The sequence below is a fragment of the Myotis davidii genome, unplaced genomic scaffold (genome assembly GCF_000327345.1).
Source record: "Myotis davidii unplaced genomic scaffold, ASM32734v1 scaffold313, whole genome shotgun sequence".
Taxonomy (NCBI): domain Eukaryota; kingdom Metazoa; phylum Chordata; class Mammalia; order Chiroptera; family Vespertilionidae; genus Myotis; species Myotis davidii.
Window position 1 is genome coordinate 1,304,443 of NW_006286275.1, and position 18,727 is coordinate 1,323,169.

Sequence of the window (18,727 nt, forward strand, 5' to 3'; positions counted from 1 at the left end):
TTATCATTTTTTAAAAAAATATTTTTATTGATTCCAGAGAGGAAGGGAGAAGAAGAGCGAGATAGAAACATCAATGATGAGAGAGAATCATTGATGGGCTGCCTCCTGTATGCCCCACCCTGGGGATCGAGCCCACAACCCAGGCATGTGCTCAGACTGGGAATTGAACCGTGACCTCTGGTTCCTAGGTTGATGCTCAACGACTGAGCCATGCCGGCTGGGTGGTTTTATCATTTTAATGAACAAATGTGTATATGAATATGGTAATGATCTTTTAAAAGTAATAAAAAATTTAAGTAAAACAATTTAAAGAAAATAAATCAAAAGATAAATTGCCAGGGCTGACCGGCAGACCCTGAGCAATGGATGAATGATTACTCTTAACACGTTTCTGTGAAAGAGAGGGCTAAGGGACTACTTGGCAATCACTGCCAAGTAGTCCTGTTCGCCTGCCTCCTTTGGGTAAATTGCCGGGGCTGACCGGCAGACCCTGAGCAATGGATGGATGATTACTCTTAACACGTTTCTGTGTAAGAGAAGGCTAAGGGACTACTTGGCAATCGCTGCCAAGTAGTCCTGTTCGCCTGCCTCCTTTGGCTTTTAATGTCATAACAGCTTGAACTAAAATTAACTGTTAGATACCATTAGCAGAGTAAGCATCCTTGAGTAAGTATATGCTTCTAAAAGGTCAGGTCTAAATGACTAAACATAGAGATTCTAGTAAAACACCCCAGGGGGTCGGACTTGTTTGGAAAAGTCAAGGTAGGGGCTGCCGCCTTCGGCTAAGTCCCCTCAGAGGCCCCTGACCTTTCAGACATTCCAACCAAGTCCTGTGCTTCCCCACAGTAAATATTGGATATCTCTTAGTAATCTAGATGTAAATATTTTCATTTGTTGTTTTTTCCAATGCTGTACTTAAGTACCAAATATTTTACAATGGAAACAAAATTTACTTTGAAAAAAATAAGAAGGTAATTTAAACAGTATAATCTGCTTCCAGTAGCTTTGACAACATATAAATAATAGCATGTTCCTGTATGTTATTGTCAGACATCTCTTCCATGGGATGTACAAATCCTTTCTCCAATACTCCCTTGTGAGAATTGATCTTATAAAAATAGTTCAGTCTATAATTCAGCAGCAAACTTCCCCTACAGCTAATCATTTATTTCTCTAGAGGACAATGCACCATGCATGGATGACCTCATATCAAAGGCTGCTATATCTTATAATAAAGGGAAGAAAATATGTTAAAATTAAAAATAAATATATGGTACTTTGAGGTTATCTGGTAATAAGTGGTCTCGCCTCCAGTTAGTAATGAACTTACCAAAACAGCAGACACATAAAATCTTTCTGCCGTGATGATTAGCATGTCTAGTACACCCTAGCATTAACATGAAATGGGAAACAGAGAGCACAACAGAGTAGGAAAACAAAATTTAAAGGAATTAAACATTTTTCAAAAGTTGGTTTTGATTCTGTTTTTAGAGGTGTCACAAATTCCTAAAAATTAGACCCAACTAATAGAAATGCCGGAGAAAGTCCAAGCCAGTATACAGAATTGCTGTTTCAGATATGAATATAAGCTATTTTATAGACAAAACTTTCTGTCATACATTTGACTCTTACAATTAGCCCAATTGTAAATGATGTTCTACTCTATAAATATTTAAATTATGTGTCAACACAAAGGATATGAGCACATTAGAGTTGCAATATTTCTCGAGAGCTTGGAAGAAAATGTACCAAAATAAACCACAATATAGAGAGAGATGTCCAATTTTAGCTGAAATATTGTCTTGGGCTGCTCTGATTGAGTACATTAATTTACCCAAAGAAAGCAACAGTGTGTCATATACCCCATTGTCAGAAAGAGTGATATCTGGGGACTATTCTAACCTGATGCCAAAAAGTATTCAGGACTAATCCTCCTTAATGTAAATCTTTCATCTATCTCCCCTGTTGGCATGCTTACATGAAGTAAATATACTAGCTAGGAATTAGATTTCTTCTTATGAATAAATAAATTGGCAATATAATTAATATTTCCATTTCTATGATCTTTCATAATGTTAGTGAGGTCCTAAAGGACAAATCCATTCTTTTTTTAAAATATATTTTATTGATTTTTTACAGAGAGGAAGGGAGATGGATAGAGAGGCAGAAACATCAACGAGAGGGAAACATTGATCAGCTGCCTCCCTCACACCCACGACTGGGGACATGCATGCAACCAAGGCACACACCCCTGACTGGTATTGGACCTGGAACTCTTCAGTCCACAGGCCGGCGCTCTATCCACTGAGCCAAACCGGTTAGGGCAGTGGTCGGCAAACTGCGGCTCAGCAAACCGCGGCTTGAGAGCCACATGCAGCTCTTTGGCCCCTGCAGTGTGGCTCTTCCACAAAATACTGGCTCTTTCACAAAATACCGACTTCTGTGCATGGGCCACGAAGTTTCAATTACACTGTACATGCGAGCCTGCACATGGTATTTTGTGGGAGAGCCGCACTGAAGGGGCCAAAGAGCCGCATGTGGCTCGTGAGCCACAGTTTGCCGACCACAGAGTTAGGGCGACAAGTCCATTCTTGATCCTATTAGATAGCAAGCAGTCCTTGTACAACAATAATCACCCACAGCAGTGCTATCTCCTGGAGCTGTTTTGATCCTCTTGAGATAGCCAACCTGTCTTCCCCAGTGACAGATGGACCATAGAAACTGCTGTTTCATTCTAATTTTTAAGTTCTTCAATGGATAATATTATATTGTATATAGAGCATTAAACTGTGAGCCAAGTGACTCAATAAGTAACAGCAATCAACACCACGTTACGCAAACCACAAGAAAGGATGCATCTTTGGACTCCTCCTTCTCCCCATCCTGTCTGTATCTCAAATGGTCACCAGATCCTGTATACATCTTGGATCTACCAACCTCTCCGTTGTCACTTCTTCTTAGGTCAGCCATTGCCACGTCTCTCCTCAACTACTGAAATAGACTCAGAACTGGTAATTATCTTTGTTTCCAAACCATCTTCCAAAACATTGCTCAAGAAGTTTCTCAAAACACCAATCTGATTATTTTATCTTAAAACTCACTAATATCCTCCTTTTTTTCTGTGGATAAACACTAGTCTCCTTGGTGAGGAATAAAATGCTTCCCATAGTGTGGTTATTTATCTTTTTTCCCACCCACCGTGAGTTTCAGTGATATTAGTCCTTCTGAAGTCCCCAGAACATGCTGCAGGGTCATGTCTCTATGCTGTTTCTTGTTTCCTTCTAATCCTGGCTGCTCTGTCCCCTCACTCAAAGCCATCTCCCATCAGTTTGTTAGTGAGGAGACCAGTAAGCAGTTCATGATGAGGTGATTACATACACCATCACATTGGCCTAATTTTTCTTTTCTAGTGAGGCCCTCTAGTAAAAGACAGTCAGAAGCTCTTATTTCCCTCCAAAATACTGCATGTATTCCTTTATTACTGTCCTAGAACCTTTGGAGACCTTATAGTTAAGGTACATAAATACATATATATATATATATCCTATATAATATAATATAAATACATATATATCCTATATAATATAAATACATATATATCCTATATAATAAAGAGATAATATGCAAATTAACCCTCACACCCTCACAAGATGGCTGCCTATGACCAGGCCGGCAGGGGGGTTAGTGAAGGATGACCAAACAACTGAACAGCAGGCTGCATGGGGTGACCAGGCTTGTGGGGGTGCCATGAGGGGCGACCAGGTCAGCAAGGGGTCAGTTAGGGGCAACCAGGCTGGTAGCGGGGGGCAGTAAGGGGTGACCAAGCTGGCAGGAGGCAGGGGGCAGTTAGAAACAACCAGGCCAGCAGGAAGGAGGCAGTTGGGGGTGACCAGGCTGGCAGCAGGGGGCAGTTAGGAGCAACCAGGCCACGGGGGTGGGGGGCACAGTTAGGGGTGATCAGGCAGGCAGGCAGGTGGGCGATAAGAACCAATGGTCCAGGATTGTGAGAGGGATGTCTGACTGCCCTCAGACATCCCTCAAGGGGTCCCGGATTGGAGAGGGTGCAGGCTGGACTGAGGGACACTCCCCCCACCCCCATGCATGAATTTTGTGCACCGGGCCTCTAGTTTCAAATAAAATCAATTTCTTGGGATAGAGCTTTAGAACTCTCTGTACTTAAGAACTGACTCTCCCTTTTGTCAAGGATGTCAGCCGCCAGCCGGAAGGCCCTGATCACCAGCCAGGCCTAGGGACCCTACCCATGCACGAATTTCATGCACCGGCTCTCTAATATATATATAATTTTTTTTTCTTCTCTTCCTAGAGCTGTCAATTTTAGGTTGACTCTAAATTTGAGGCTGATTAAATTGTATTTCTCTCCTCCAGATGAGTGGGTGTCTTATGGAATTTTAAGTAGATGGATATAGAATATAGTATCAGTGCAGGGATAGTTGGAAAGGAATTGCTGTCATTGTCACCAAAGTAGTTTCCTTGTGTTCATTCCAAAAGAAAATGTCTTCTATGAATAGGTGTTTCACTGACTATTGCTTTCATTTTTCAACAATTTTTTTTTCTCTTTCTTATGTGTAGTTTCATCTGATCTGTGAAACAAGGGACCATTCCTCATTTTTGCAGAGGCTTGGGTATAGCAGGCTTTTAGTAAATATTTGTTGAATAAAAATCCTAGTGTCTTTTGCCCAGTGACAAGGTATAAGGTCTTGTGCATTTCACTTATCTGTTATGAGAATGGATTCTTTATGTAAAAAAAAATTAGAACAATCAAATGAAATCAGTGAATTTTGTATAGGAATTCTGGAAGTTGTGGATGCCTCAGTGGTAGCTGAGGATGGTGATGGCAAAGCCGATGAATAGAGGTTGGGCTTCTCACATAGATTTCAGCCAAATCAACTCTGTTTTCCTCTTTTATTCATTAATTAGTAGCATGCTATTCAAAACATAGATATATTTTAAAAATCTCACACTGATGATCATTGTAAACTATTGGAACTGAAGATTTTATCATTTCCCCTCACCTCTAAAATGTTCTATTTCAATGGCTGATTTTCATTTAAGTAAGTAATCGAGTTGAAATTACTTTTTTTTGTTAATGTTAGAATAAGGTTTATTAATTTGGGGTTTCTGTACATTTTCCCATAGCAAAATTGTATTCTATTTTTACTAAACTCCAATTGAAATTCAGTACATCTTGTGCTGTTTTTGTCACCAATAGAAATGACAAATATTTTTATGACACTGAATTTGTGGAAATTATCCCAAATTAGCATTTATGGTCATCACTCACTACAGTGAAATTACAGTATTATTTAGTCCACCTGGATCTTGATATTTACTCTTGTGATAAAGTACCATATATATTTCTTTCTTGGAAATTTATTTGATAAATATATTTTAATATGGTTAATCTTTTTCATAATCCTCTTAAAAATTGTACCTTAAAAATAGTCATAAAAATATAGAGAAAGGATTTAGAGAGCATTATGCTAAGAGGAGTAGGCCAGTTAGACAAAGATAGGTATCACATGATCTCACTCATTTGTGGAATCTAATGAACAAAATAAACTGATGAACAAAAATAGATCCAGAGACATGGAAGCAACAAACAGAGTGTTGAACCTCAGTGGGAAAGAAGGGGAGGGTTTGTGGGTGGAGAGAGATCAACCAATGAACTTATATGCATATATACATAACCCATGGATACAGACAATATGTTGGTGAAGGTCTGGGATCGGGAGGTGGAAGTGGCCTGGACAAGGTCAATGGGGTAAAAGAAGGGACATATGTAACACTTGCAGCAACAAAGAAAAACATTAAAAGTTAAAACAAAAATGAAATTTAAGGAAAAACATGTTCTGGAATATGTATATGGATAATTCGAATAAAATAAAAAGAATAATAGCAAAAATATATAGAGAGAAAGGGTGCAGGTAGCACACTGAAATGCTAAAAATTTCCTGATTTAGATGGTGACACAGCTAATAATTATTCTTTTGGGATAAGCAGCTATAAGAGCCCAGATACTTTCTACACCTGTCAGCGATAGACCTCAGCAGCTGTACCTATTTGCAATGATTAGCCTCTCTCACCCAGTGTCATAAGTTCAGATTCTGCGTATCCCTGTAGTCAAGAAAGTCATAACTATATCACCTCCTTGAACAGGAAACTGTGTTTTAATATTCTTTTCTTTTGTTTCATCAGCTTATTTTGCTTGTGGTAGCCCGACATAAATTCACCCTTTTTTAGATGCTTTACTGAGTACGTGTTTTTTTTCTCTTCCCAGGATCCGTTCACATGCTTCTTTGAATACAATGATTTTCCTTGGTGATGCACTCCTCTCCCACCATGGGCACCTGTGGACTGAGCAGGGGCAACTCTACCTAAATCTGTGACACTGGGCACAAACTGGGATCCGTTTCAATGGATGGGCATGGGACACAGTCTGGAATTTTAATAGGAAAAGAGTCACATTTCCCACTCTGGCTTCTAAGGGAGAAAGGCTCATACCCAGGGCTTGACAACTGCCTTCCAAAGGAAGAAAAGAAACTGCCTGAGAATGAAGCTGACACAGAAGAAAGTGCTCAGAGACAGGAGGGGGAAAACCCTCAGGCCCAAAAGACAAGGTTTAAAACATGTCTGAAGTCCGTTCTTCACCTGGACTCTTCAGCTACGGAGCCTATTGGAGGAGGTCAAGAAGAGGACGTGACTGCCTGTTGACCCTCAAGCTGGACTCAGCAATTGGAGGGTCCTCACCCCCTCCCCTGTCCTTGGACTGTTTGTCCTGTTCACTGTTCCCACAGTGGAAGCTGTGTCATGGACACAACCACGAGAGAATAATGCATTGTTGAGCCCATCTGGGCTGAATATGTGGCTGAACCCAGTAAGGCTTCTGAATAAACTTCGAAGAATCTGGCAGATGGGTGCAGAGATCTAGTAATCTTTCCATCACCGAAGACAACCCACTCACAGGTCAGTTCCCTTGCATAGTAACCCTGTCACCTGCCAGTCCGGAGTGGCCTGCTACTTTTGGGTTTCTCCTTGCCCCCAGGTATGGGAGCCACCGAAGCCCTCTCTAGCTTAAGGCATTTTTAGTTGGCTTCTATGTAAAAGAACAATTATCTTGGTAAAATGATAATACAAGCTTAGTGACTTGGTACCTTTACAAAGGAAACATTTGATTAATTTTATGACAGAATAATTATTGTATTAAATAATAATTAAGTCAGTGGGTGAAATTTAACTGGCATTTGTGGATCTCTGTGGTATACAGTAAATCTGATCTATATACTTAATATTTATAGCACCATGAATACAATTAGCCCATTATTACAGAGGAATAAATCTATATAACTTCCTACATTTATAGAGGAAAAGCAGTATTACTATTTTGTTTTTTTGGACTCCAGAGATTTGTTTTTTCATTATGCATTCTTAAAACAAAATATAGCTTCTCTCTTAGTATAAAATAAACCTGGACAATTGCAATCAACAACTCTCTCATTTTATAACTGTGTACACACAAATGCTTCTTTCCTATATCAATAGTCGATTATCTAAACCTATCTTTTTCTAATTTCTTGTCAAAATGGCATTTATATTTCTAAGCATCCATTACAGAAAGGTCTTGAGGCTGGGGGTGGGGGTGGGGGTGTGGGGTTAAAAGTGGAAGCCTCATGATGCCCCAAGGGAGATGATGTGTTCTGGGTTCTTGTGAGGAAGAACACAAAGTACAATGAGCCTGACCGACATGGCTCAGTGGTTGAGTGTCAAACTATGAACCATGGGGTCATGGTTTGATTCCCAGTCAGAGCACATGGCCAGGTTTGGGGCTTGATTCCCAGTATGGGGCTTGCAGGAGGCAGCCAATCAATGATTCTCTCTCATTATTGATGTTTCTAGCTCTCTCTCTCCCTCTCCCTTCCTCTCTGAAATCAATTTTTAAAAGTACCATGAGGTAAATAATGCTTTCTAGTCCAGACTTTGCATTTTTGCTATAACAAAATATTACAAACTAGGAGGCTTATAAAACAATGGAAATTTATTTCTCAGGGTTCTGGAAACTGAAGTCCAATGTCAAGGCATCTCCAAAGTCACATTCTCATGAGGGTGTTCTTCCTGGTTCATAGCTGGCACTTCTTGCTATGTCCCCACAAGGTGGAAGGAACAAGGGATCTCTCGAGCCTCCTTCTTAAGCCAATAAGTCAATTCACGGGGGTTTCACACTCACAAGCATCTGCAACTTCTCTGCCTCCTCACACCTCCTCACCTTTGGGGTTTAGGATTTCAACATATGAATTTTAGGGGGACACATTTATTTAGACAATAGCAATGCCTCCCATTGATGCCAGGAGGAAAGTATTTGTCCAGTGATGAGCACATGTGGAGGAATAGCACATAGAAGAGCACATATCTATTTCCATTTCCACTGAAGGAGGATTTCTGCACTGTGGTGAGAAGTTGTTTCTTACACTGTCACTGCAGTGGAGGCTTGGAGGAACTGGAGCTGAAGCGTACTGAACTTTTAAGCATCCTGGGGGTGTGGCGCATGGAGAGAGCATTTCCTATTTGGGAGGATGAAGTACACCAGTTTGATACTAGTGGATCTTGAATTTCCCAGACATTTTTTCTGAGCTGCTTTGATGCCTTTTCTCCTTTTTAATCTTCTCAAATAACATAAAATTGCCTTAATGAGACTAATTAAGCAAGCGGGAACTGAGCATTCTCAAGTGTTTAGGAAAATGTTGGGTTATAGTTGGCAGTCTTTGACACAATTTCATATTCTAGTTGTAGGAAAATAAAAACACCACTTTCCATGAATGTGCAGAGTATGTATCATTTCTTAGTATCTGGCTTGTGGGCTTTCTTGGAAGAGTAATATCTGAGATCAGTACACTCAAAACAAAATAATTGAATTTGGACATAATAAGGAAAGTTCACAGCTCAGAAAAGATCGGTGAGGAAGTGGTGACCTAGGTACATGACTTGTCTGAATCTGTAATGCTTTTAAAAAGCAAGAGCAGGGGCTGAAGGCTTATTCTGGACAGTTGTTGTTAAGAAGATGGTTGGAGAAGGTATATCTGCCTTTCTTCCAGGTGAGCAGCCCAAGTCATCCAGCATGCTAGTCTTCATTTTCCTGGGTAAGTGAATTATGCTCTGGTTTATCTGACTTCACAACACCAATTCTTTGGGCACCAAATGCTTTCCTGTGTAATTTAACTATTGATTAAGCTAATAGGGGCTTATAATATAAAGTACAAATTATAAATTTTTATTTTAGCATGGTTTATAACTTTTGCAAAAATTTACACTTACTTTTGCTCATTTATAATTACAGAAGATACATAATGTGAGAATTGCATTAATTACTCGGTTGCTTCTGTTTTAGTGTATAGGATAATCCAGTTACTTTGAGTTATTTATTAGGACTATGGAACTCACATATATACTAGAACCTTTTAGAAATAAAACCTTCCAGTATCTATTTACAAGTTATAAGATGACAAATTTCAAATTATTATCTATTTTTCTTTAAAATTAAATAAAAATGAAATTAATTTAAACCATACAATTCTCCTACTTTTAAGGTGTCTGTATTTAAAAGATAGGAGTCATTTATAGAATAAAATAACACTGAAGCAAATTCTTAGTCTTTCAGTCAGTTTCTGGGACTGAGAGATAAAGTGTGGCTGTATCTCTCTTATATTGGGTAGTGTAGATCTATTGTAAGATGTTGGTGAGAAAAGAATTCTACTTAAAATAGAATTCATGAACTCTATTTGACATATGTGTTATTGGAGAAGTTATGTTTTCTTCAGCATTTAGTAGAATATATAAAATGAATTTAGAATAAAAGGGATATTTAAGATTATAGCTGAATAGTAATAGTCCACTCATTAAACCAAAGCCAGTATATTTTCAGCTTATTCTACACTAATAAATTTTGATAAATAAAGACATAATTGTGGGCAAGAAAACAGAAAAGTCTATTTCAAATTATGTTAAGCACAAAAGGATAGTTAAAATAAACCAAGTCAAAAAAATTAAGGCAAGAAGGGAAAGCATTTTTAACATGTTTTTAGTTTTTCTTTGGTTTAAGTAATAGTTATTCAGTGTTCCAAAAATTTGCTTCTTGTATTTATTTCTAACAATAGTAATATCTTATTTCTATTCTTTATTATAAAGAGAATGTAGGAGAGTTTAACTCTTGTAGATCAGATAGCCATATAAGAAAACACAAAACATATTACAACCTCATTATGGCCCCAGTTGAGAAGGCAATGGTGGCCTCCTGTTTTCAACTTTTACTCCTAGATAACCTTGACACTAGGTTGCATGAAGGAGAGAAATAATTTCCAATGTTCACAGGATTAAAATAGTACTATTTGATAGTTTTTTTTGTTTGTTTTTAAATATATTTTTATCGATTTTTCAGAGAGGAAGGGAAAGGAAGAGAGAGATAGAAACATCAACGATGAGAGAGAATCATTGATCGGCTGCCTCCTGCACACCCCCTACTGGGGACGGAGCCCGCAACCTGGGCATGTGCTCTTGACTGGAATCGAACCTGGGACCCTTGAGTCCGCAGGCCAATGCTCTATCCATTAAGCAAAACCAGCCAGGGCAATAGTTTTAACCAGTATTTACCACAGTTCATTCTTCAAAATGCTTGTTTAACATTATCTAAGTAGGTCTTGTGATGTGGGAAAGTCCAAAGACATGTGGGACATAGTGAATTATTAAAAGAGTATTTAATATCCTCATGAGCCTTTTACATCTTTAAAGGGTAAATATAATCTGCAACATTCTTCATCATATTAATTTTAAAATATACCTTGTTTTTCACGGAGCACTTCAAGAGAACCCTTGAAAACTGGGTTAAATACACAGTCACAAACAAATCGCAGTTAGGAATGAATAAGATTTTGGAAAGTCGAAGATATTTGGTGTTGTATGGGCCAAATCATTGAGATGGTTTTTCTAGTTGGTTCAGTGGTTCATCTGAGTGGAAGGTATAAAAAATAATGTAAAATAAACAATCTGAATTGTTCAACCTAAACATTTAAATATGAAAGAAAATGCAAGGGTTTATGGAAAGACCATAGTAGAATTCATTAATGATTATTGCATGGAGATACTGGTGAGGTTTCAATGATATATCCAGGAGACCATCACCTATTATAAGTTGGTGGAGGGAGACAATTATAAGATATAATGATCAATGGAAAATAAAATTCCAGTGTTTTATAAATAGAATTTCTGACATAAAATCCCTACTTCAGGGTGTTCAGCAAACTGGATTTAAAAAGTAACCTTGGGTCAGAATCCAAGGAGCTCACTTTATCTTCCTCAAAGTTGCAAACCTAGGGCTTGGGCTTGGCTAAATGAGGTTATCCATGAACAAATAAACAACAAACAAACAAATGAAACTGAAAACTGTTATGTTAATTTTTGCTCCAGTCCTCAATTTAAAAAAAAATGTGACCAAATTACATCCATGGCCCCAACCTTCACATGTGGTACCGAGAAAGTAGCACTTATGATCTAATCAGTTGTCTTGGATTCTCCTTATGAGAAGAGATTGGAAAAGATGTAAGATAAATATTTTAAGCCTATAATTTTATATTGTCACAGATGATTAATAATTAACATCATCCTTTTAAAAATTCAAGTGATTTGATTCTGGTTAAGATATAGCTAAATGTCTCTTGATTCTAGTTAATATTCTATCTCTGTAATTCATCTGCAATTTTCATATTTTTCTATGGATTGATTAAGCAAGTTTCAGTTTGCATGCCTACAGAATCAATTTGAGTAATTTGTACAATATGCTAAATTAACCTTTCTTGATATTTTTAGAAAACTTGCTGGAACCTTTACTCTCCTATTCAGAATAACTTGTAAATATCTGGAAAGTATTATTGTTATAGAATATTGTAAGTTTTTTTATATGTAACTCATCTATAAACAACTATTCAAGTTGATGTAAGTTAACACTCATTTATTAGATATCTATAATGAATCATTGTGTTTGATGAGGAGGATATAATTATGAATTACCTCTAATGCCAGTAAAGCCCTAAAATCCAACTGTGGAGACAAGCACAAAAATACATACTTTTATTACAGAATAATAAGTGCTGTAGATAAGGAATTCCCAAAATTGTAGTGAAACAAATTAAGGGTATTAAGTTCAATTTGGATGTATGAAAAGGGGGTATTGAATTAAGGGACAGTTTCTATAAAATAGGCAATTATCACGTTGAGCCTTAAAGGACAAAACAAAAGTTATTTCAGAAGAAAAAGAAAATGAGTGCCTACTAGTGACTGTACAGCAAATGCTCAGAGGTACAAGACAGCATGGAACATGTGGGAAACCATCAAGATGAAGAATATAAGTCATGCTGTGAGGGACCATTCAAAGGATAAAGCAGAGAAATGCCAGCACGGGAATATTGCATTAGGCAATTTAGGGCATGTAAAGAATCAATGGGGGGAAAAGGAGACATATGTACTACTATTTGTAATACTGAACTTTAAACAATAAAATAAAATTAAAAAAATAAATATAAAAAAAGAATCTATCTGAATAGATGAAACTGGAGTCAGACTGATTAACTAATGAACTGGTGAAATATTCTAAATGATAGTCAATGAATTATGCATGAATGGATATGGGAGAATGAAATTCAGGATAGAAAAGGGATCTATGACAAATTCAAGGTTTCTAGTTGGGTGCCTATGTGAATGGTGGAATTGCTGATGAAGTAGGGTAGTCCATCAGGGAATGTAACTATGAGGTGAATATTAAAGATACTATAGTCTGGAGGTGTGTTTGGAACATTAGGTGGGATTAACAGCATCTATAACTGGAATTCTAGAAAATGATGGGATTTAATTGTACATTTGAGAATTCAGTCTGGAGATGCTGGTTAAAATGATGAGAGTACATGGAATTATCCACAGAGAATGTATAAAATGAGAATGGAAAATGTGTGAGGAAAGAACATGAACTAAAACTATATGTTAACAGAAGAGTAAGAGGATCCTGGAAAGGATTCTGAGTGATCAGAAAATATCAACTGAATAAGTATCAAGAGAACTAGAAGAGAAGGAAGGGAGAGTTTGAAGAACAAAACGACAACAAAATGCCCAATGATAAAAGTAGGCAAGGTAAAGTCTTAACACTATTAAAATTTGATGTTATAAAAATGATTAGGACATGTTAAATACCAGGGTCAATAGAATGATAGGCATAACAATAAATTATAAGTTGAGAAATAAATAGGCAGTAAGAAAGAGAGAGAGAGAGAGCAAATGCAGATTATTCATTGAAGAATCTTATGTAGGAGAAATATAGACCTAAAGCTAGAGGGGAGGTAAAGATCCATTCCAATCTTGAATGATCTCATCACATTTTATTTTCCACAATTATGCTCTTTATCATTAATGACGTAGATTTGAGGTAAATAACTGCCATACTGTAATATCTCAAACTTGTTTTGTTTTATTTTGTCCTGTGATTGTTGTTATTCAAGCCATGGGGCTGTGCTCAGAAAATGAATCCACTTCCCAAACCACTGACTGCACATATTTGAGAGACCAATGCTTAAGTGATGTGAATGGATGTAAACATGCCTGGAAAATAATGGAAGATGCCTGCAGTGTTTCAGGTAAAACCAATTGTTTGAAATACATTCAAATGATTTTCTTGTACTGAGATAAGACTAGGAGTTGATATTTTCTTTCACTATCTGATGAACTAAGTTAGTTTTGCTCTAAATACTTTACTCAAATGTGGTATTCAAGTGATTCACCTGCAACTGCTTATTAGTGAATTATAACTATAAAATGTTATTCTTAAATTACTCAAGGGTTCTAAATGTATTGACACCATGGGCAGCATTATGCAGTATTTCAGCCTATCTTTTTTTTTTACTTATCTCATTATGTATAATGTCACAATTATATGTATGCTTCTCAGAAGCATAACAACACATTTTCAAATCAAATTTCTTCTGCTTGTATGTTAATATATCAATGACAAAATAGGGAAATAATCATGTTTGTGATGATCAAAACCATTATTATTTATTTGTAAGTGTATAACATGCATTCTGTATTCTTACAACATATACACCATTTTGCATTCCAACTGTATCAAGAGCATGCTAAAATATATTATTATTTATAACTTGTTCTACATTCCAAATATTTGAGGACAGGCCCAAAGGGTAGAGAATTTAAAGATTAGAGGATTACTGTTACTTATTTAAAACAAAAACAAAAAACCATGTTCTAAATATATCAAGTACTGAATAAATATTGAGTGAGAGCATTATAGGAAGAGTCAATTTTAGATAATCTGGTTATATAGTAGGACATTGCCCTAATAGTATTATGACAAAACTTTTCAAAATATCATATTCTAGCATAATGATAATTGTATCATCCTGTATAGCGAATATGTAATACAATAAAAACCTGTTCAGCTTTCTGGAATATTCAACAAAAGAAATCTGAAAGGGAAAATAAAAATATATCCTCCCTGACTCACTTTATTTCTCCATCTATTTCAGAAAGAGTAAATTCTGTAAAGCTCATAACTCCTGCCTACTGGCATCTGCTTCTTCTACCTCCCAAAAGATTCCAGGTGGAGTGTGTTGGGTTAAGAGGCAGCGACCTGTAGTTCTGACATTGTCATAGTGTTCAGTCCCCACCAGCAGAGCTTCAGGAATTACATGGCATGCAGTGGAAGGGAGAGAGATTTCCTTCTCTTCCCTGCACTTGAAGGGAGGTCATGGGCTATTCATACTCCAAAGAAAGATATAGCTCTCTAACCCAAACATTCTTATTACTATTTAGGAAAAGATTTTCAAAGGCATAATTTGCTCAAAGTGACACAATATTTTTAAGCGAGAATAGAGGTTGATGACAAAAAACCATCTGTTATTTGTTTTGATGATGAAGCTCCTTGTTACATTTTATATGGCAATTTAAAATATCACATTCAGTGTGGTACTTATTTCAGTGTGCAAATAGCAGCAAATTGCAATGTTTGCATAATTATCCCATGCATGAAGCTGAAATAGAAATATTCTCAAATCCACAAATGAAATGATATCAAGTAGTTTTATTCAGAAAGATGGAAAAAAAGAGAAATGGTTGGGTATATGAATATGGCTTTTTAAATTAAAGCAGGAAATGAATTACTGGTAATTATGAAGGACTCATTATTTAATAATATTTATTGAGTGCTTTCTAAGTGTCAGGACCACTTCATTTGCCATGATAACTTTAGAGCTACCTACACATCTCTTGTTATAATCTTAAAATGATGTAAAATAAAATTGCAGATTAATACTAATTAACTCCTGAAATAGCTAAACTGACAAAAGAGCATTCTGGTCACCTTATACAAGGGCAGTTGTGATTATTATTGGAGCAAAAATTGGCATTCTAAGTGGAGCAAAGCTATTTAAAAATGTGGAAATTTTAATTTACAAAAACAGTAATATACACATATGTGTGTGTGTGTATATATACTTATATATATATACACACACACACATACACATACATTTTTTTTGCTTAAAAAGTAACTTATGAACATTATGTAGCAAACTCAGAAAATCTTAATATAATAATGAATTATTCAGCCCTGGACAGGTGGCTCAGTTTGTTGGAGCATTGTTCCATGCACCAAAGGATTTCAGGTTGGATTCCTGGTTAGAGCACATACCTGGGTTATGGGTTTGATCCCCCGTCAAGGTATATATGGAAAGCAACTCATCAATGTCTCTCTCTCTCTCTTCCTTCCTCTCTAAAATCAATAAAACATATCCATGGCTGAGAACTATCTACATATATAATAGAGAAATATGCTAATTAACTGGGACGCCGTAACGGGTCGCCTGGGTATGAGGAGGTTGCACGCGCAGCATCAGGGGTGGGGCGGCAGGGGCCTCCGCTCACCTGCGCTGGGGAAGGGCCTGATTAGCAGCGGCCACAGCTGCTTCAAGGGCTGGAGAGGGAGGCAGGGCTGGACTGGCAGCAGCCGTGGCTGCTGCGAGGCCCAGGGGGCGAGGCAGGGCCGGACCAGAGGGTGGGCGGCTCCGTGCAATTTCGAATCATGCACTGGGCTCCTAGTAAAAATAATAATAACAATAATAATAAATTACTCAGATTAATGTTAAAAGCACTTTGGATAAAATTATATTCAAAATAATATCTGGAATGCTATATGTTTGTGAAATCCAGGTGACCCCTGCAGGATGAAGAATTCATTGAGCTGTAACCTGGGCATCCAATCCTTACTGGAAACCAGTTTACAATTTAAAGATTGTATCTGTACTGATGACTTCTATTGCACTGTTAACAAACTGCTTGGAAGAAAATGCATCAATGAATCAGGTAATATATTGTTATATGGAATATTTAAAGTTATGAAAAAGAAAAGTACAATTTTAAAATTAATTGCATCTAATAAATTTTATGAACTTAAATAATTGATTGTCTTCAAGCAACTTAAGAGTCTGTGAGTTGTACATCTCAATATCTGCACAACATATTTCTGTAATTACACTAAAGTCTTCACCTCTTCTTTCACAAAGCAACCTTCTCCCACCCTATAAACAATAGGCTTTCCCCTCCTCTATCTTGAATGGTCCCACTGTCCAATTCCTCCAATGATGCATGGTGACCTCACTCACCACTTTTCTTATCTATAATTTGCCTTTCCCAGAATTTCATATGAAGGGAATTATATCACATGCAACTTTTTCAGCCCGATTTCTTCTACTTAACATAATGCATTTGAGATTCATCATTGTTTCATGTATAAGTTTGTTCCCTTTTTTGAGGAGTAGTATTCCAGTCTATGTTAGACCACAGATTGGTTCACCATTAAGACTCACTTGCATTTTTTAGGGACATAAATAAAGCTGCTATACATATTCACAGATAAGATTTGTACAAATGTATGTTTTTATTTCTCTTGGGTAAGAAATTATTGGGTCATATGATAAAGTTTATGTTTAACTTTTATAAAAAGTTTCCAAACAACATTTCAAATTTGGTTTAACCATCAATATATAAAAATTTCAGTTGCTCCACATTCTCAGATCGTTTCACATTTTCCCATCTCAATACATATTTAGTGGTCCCACACTATGGATTTGATTTGCACTTAAAAATAATGACATTGAGCATATTTTCAAGTGCTTATATGCCTTGATATATATGATTTGTAAGTGTCTCTTCAAATTTTGCCCATTAAAATTTATTATGCTTAAAGTATATATATCTATAAATATCTATATATATAAAAGCCCAATGACCATTATGGCAGAAAAAAACAGACCAGTCACTATGATGTGCACTGCCCACCAGGGAGCAGATACTCAATGCAAGAGCTGCCCCCTGGTGGTCAGTGCACTCCCACAGCAGGAGCACTGCTCAGCTGGAAGCCGGGCTCATGGCTGGCAAGCGCAGCAATAGTGGTGGGACCCTCTCCCTTCTCTGCGGCAGCACTAAGAAGTGGCAAGCCAAGTGGTAAGGAGTGAGCAGGCGGGCGGTTAGGAGCAAGCAGATGAACGGTTAGGAGTGAGGGGTTCCAGACTGCAAGAGGGATGTCAGCCTGCAGGTGGACATCCCCCGAGGGCTCCTGGACTGCAAGAGGGCGCAGGCTGGGCTGAGGGAGCCCCCTCCACCAGTGCAAGAATTTTGTGCACCGAGCCTCTAATATATATATGTATTTTCCCTCTAAACATATATATATAGTATATCTATGGAATTAAATTTTCAAGAGAAAGTAGAGGAATTATTTTTAAAAACTCTCTAAAAAGGCTTAAGGGGGAAATAATGAAAAAGTTTGAGAAACACTTTAGTATAGGTACCAATCATTGTCAAAATATAAAGAAAAGACAAAAGCATATGCGGAGGACAAATATTTTAAAAATGCCCATTATTTGGTTACACAAACTAGTGTTTCTCAATTTTTAACAGTTCAAGATTATTTGTCATAGCACTCTGGAAATAAGTTTAATTATTTTTCAGAGACTGTAGATAATGAAATATTTAGTAAGGATATGTCTATATTCCTGTTAGAAAACATTCAAATGTCATAGGCTAATTAATTTTTTTCAATTTTACTTTATTCATAGAAGAATCAGCACTATCCTCAGATTTGGCATCACAATTAAATACCACAAAATGGTTCCATCAGAAAGATACATCGCTAATGGTTGAAAAAATGAATGACTGTGCCATAGCAGCAAAAATCTGCCAGGAATCTGAGCATTGCACTTTTTTATATGAGAATTTTAAGAAAATCTGTGGGAGGGAATCAGAACAATGTAAGACCCTTGATGGAAGCCACCTGTGTGCAGCATTAACAGAAAGCCTGAAAGAAACAATCTTATGGACTTGTCAGTGTAATGACCCTTCGAAAGTAGAGTGCATTGAAATTTGGAAGAGTTTGTTTGAAGACAAATGTATGCAGGATGCTCAAATTAATCAAGTTCCAGCCTTCAGTGAAGATGATGAAGATGAATTCAGCCAGGCCACTGCTTCCGGTTGGTATTCAAAAGAATTTAGAAACATTAAGTATGATCACAAATATGAGTTAACTAAAGTATATTTAATTTCTGATTCCAGCTCTGTCATTTCTGCCTGTGTTTCTCCTAGGAAATTAAAATTTCAAAACTTTATACTA

General features: G+C 37.0%; 1 protein-coding gene across 1 annotated transcript in view; it reads left to right on the forward strand.

The window, feature by feature from the left end:
• The first annotated feature begins 9,130 nt into the window (after window positions 1-9,130).
• The window catches only part of GFRAL (GDNF family receptor alpha like), a 52,111-nt gene continuing 42,514 nt past the window's right edge, over window positions 9,131-18,727 (forward strand). The window contains 3 exon segments of the mRNA XM_006757749.2: window positions 9,131-9,152; window positions 13,551-13,685; window positions 16,267-16,425. Of these exon segments, the coding sequence (XP_006757812.1) occupies window positions 9,131-9,152; window positions 13,551-13,685; window positions 16,267-16,425 (316 nt within the window).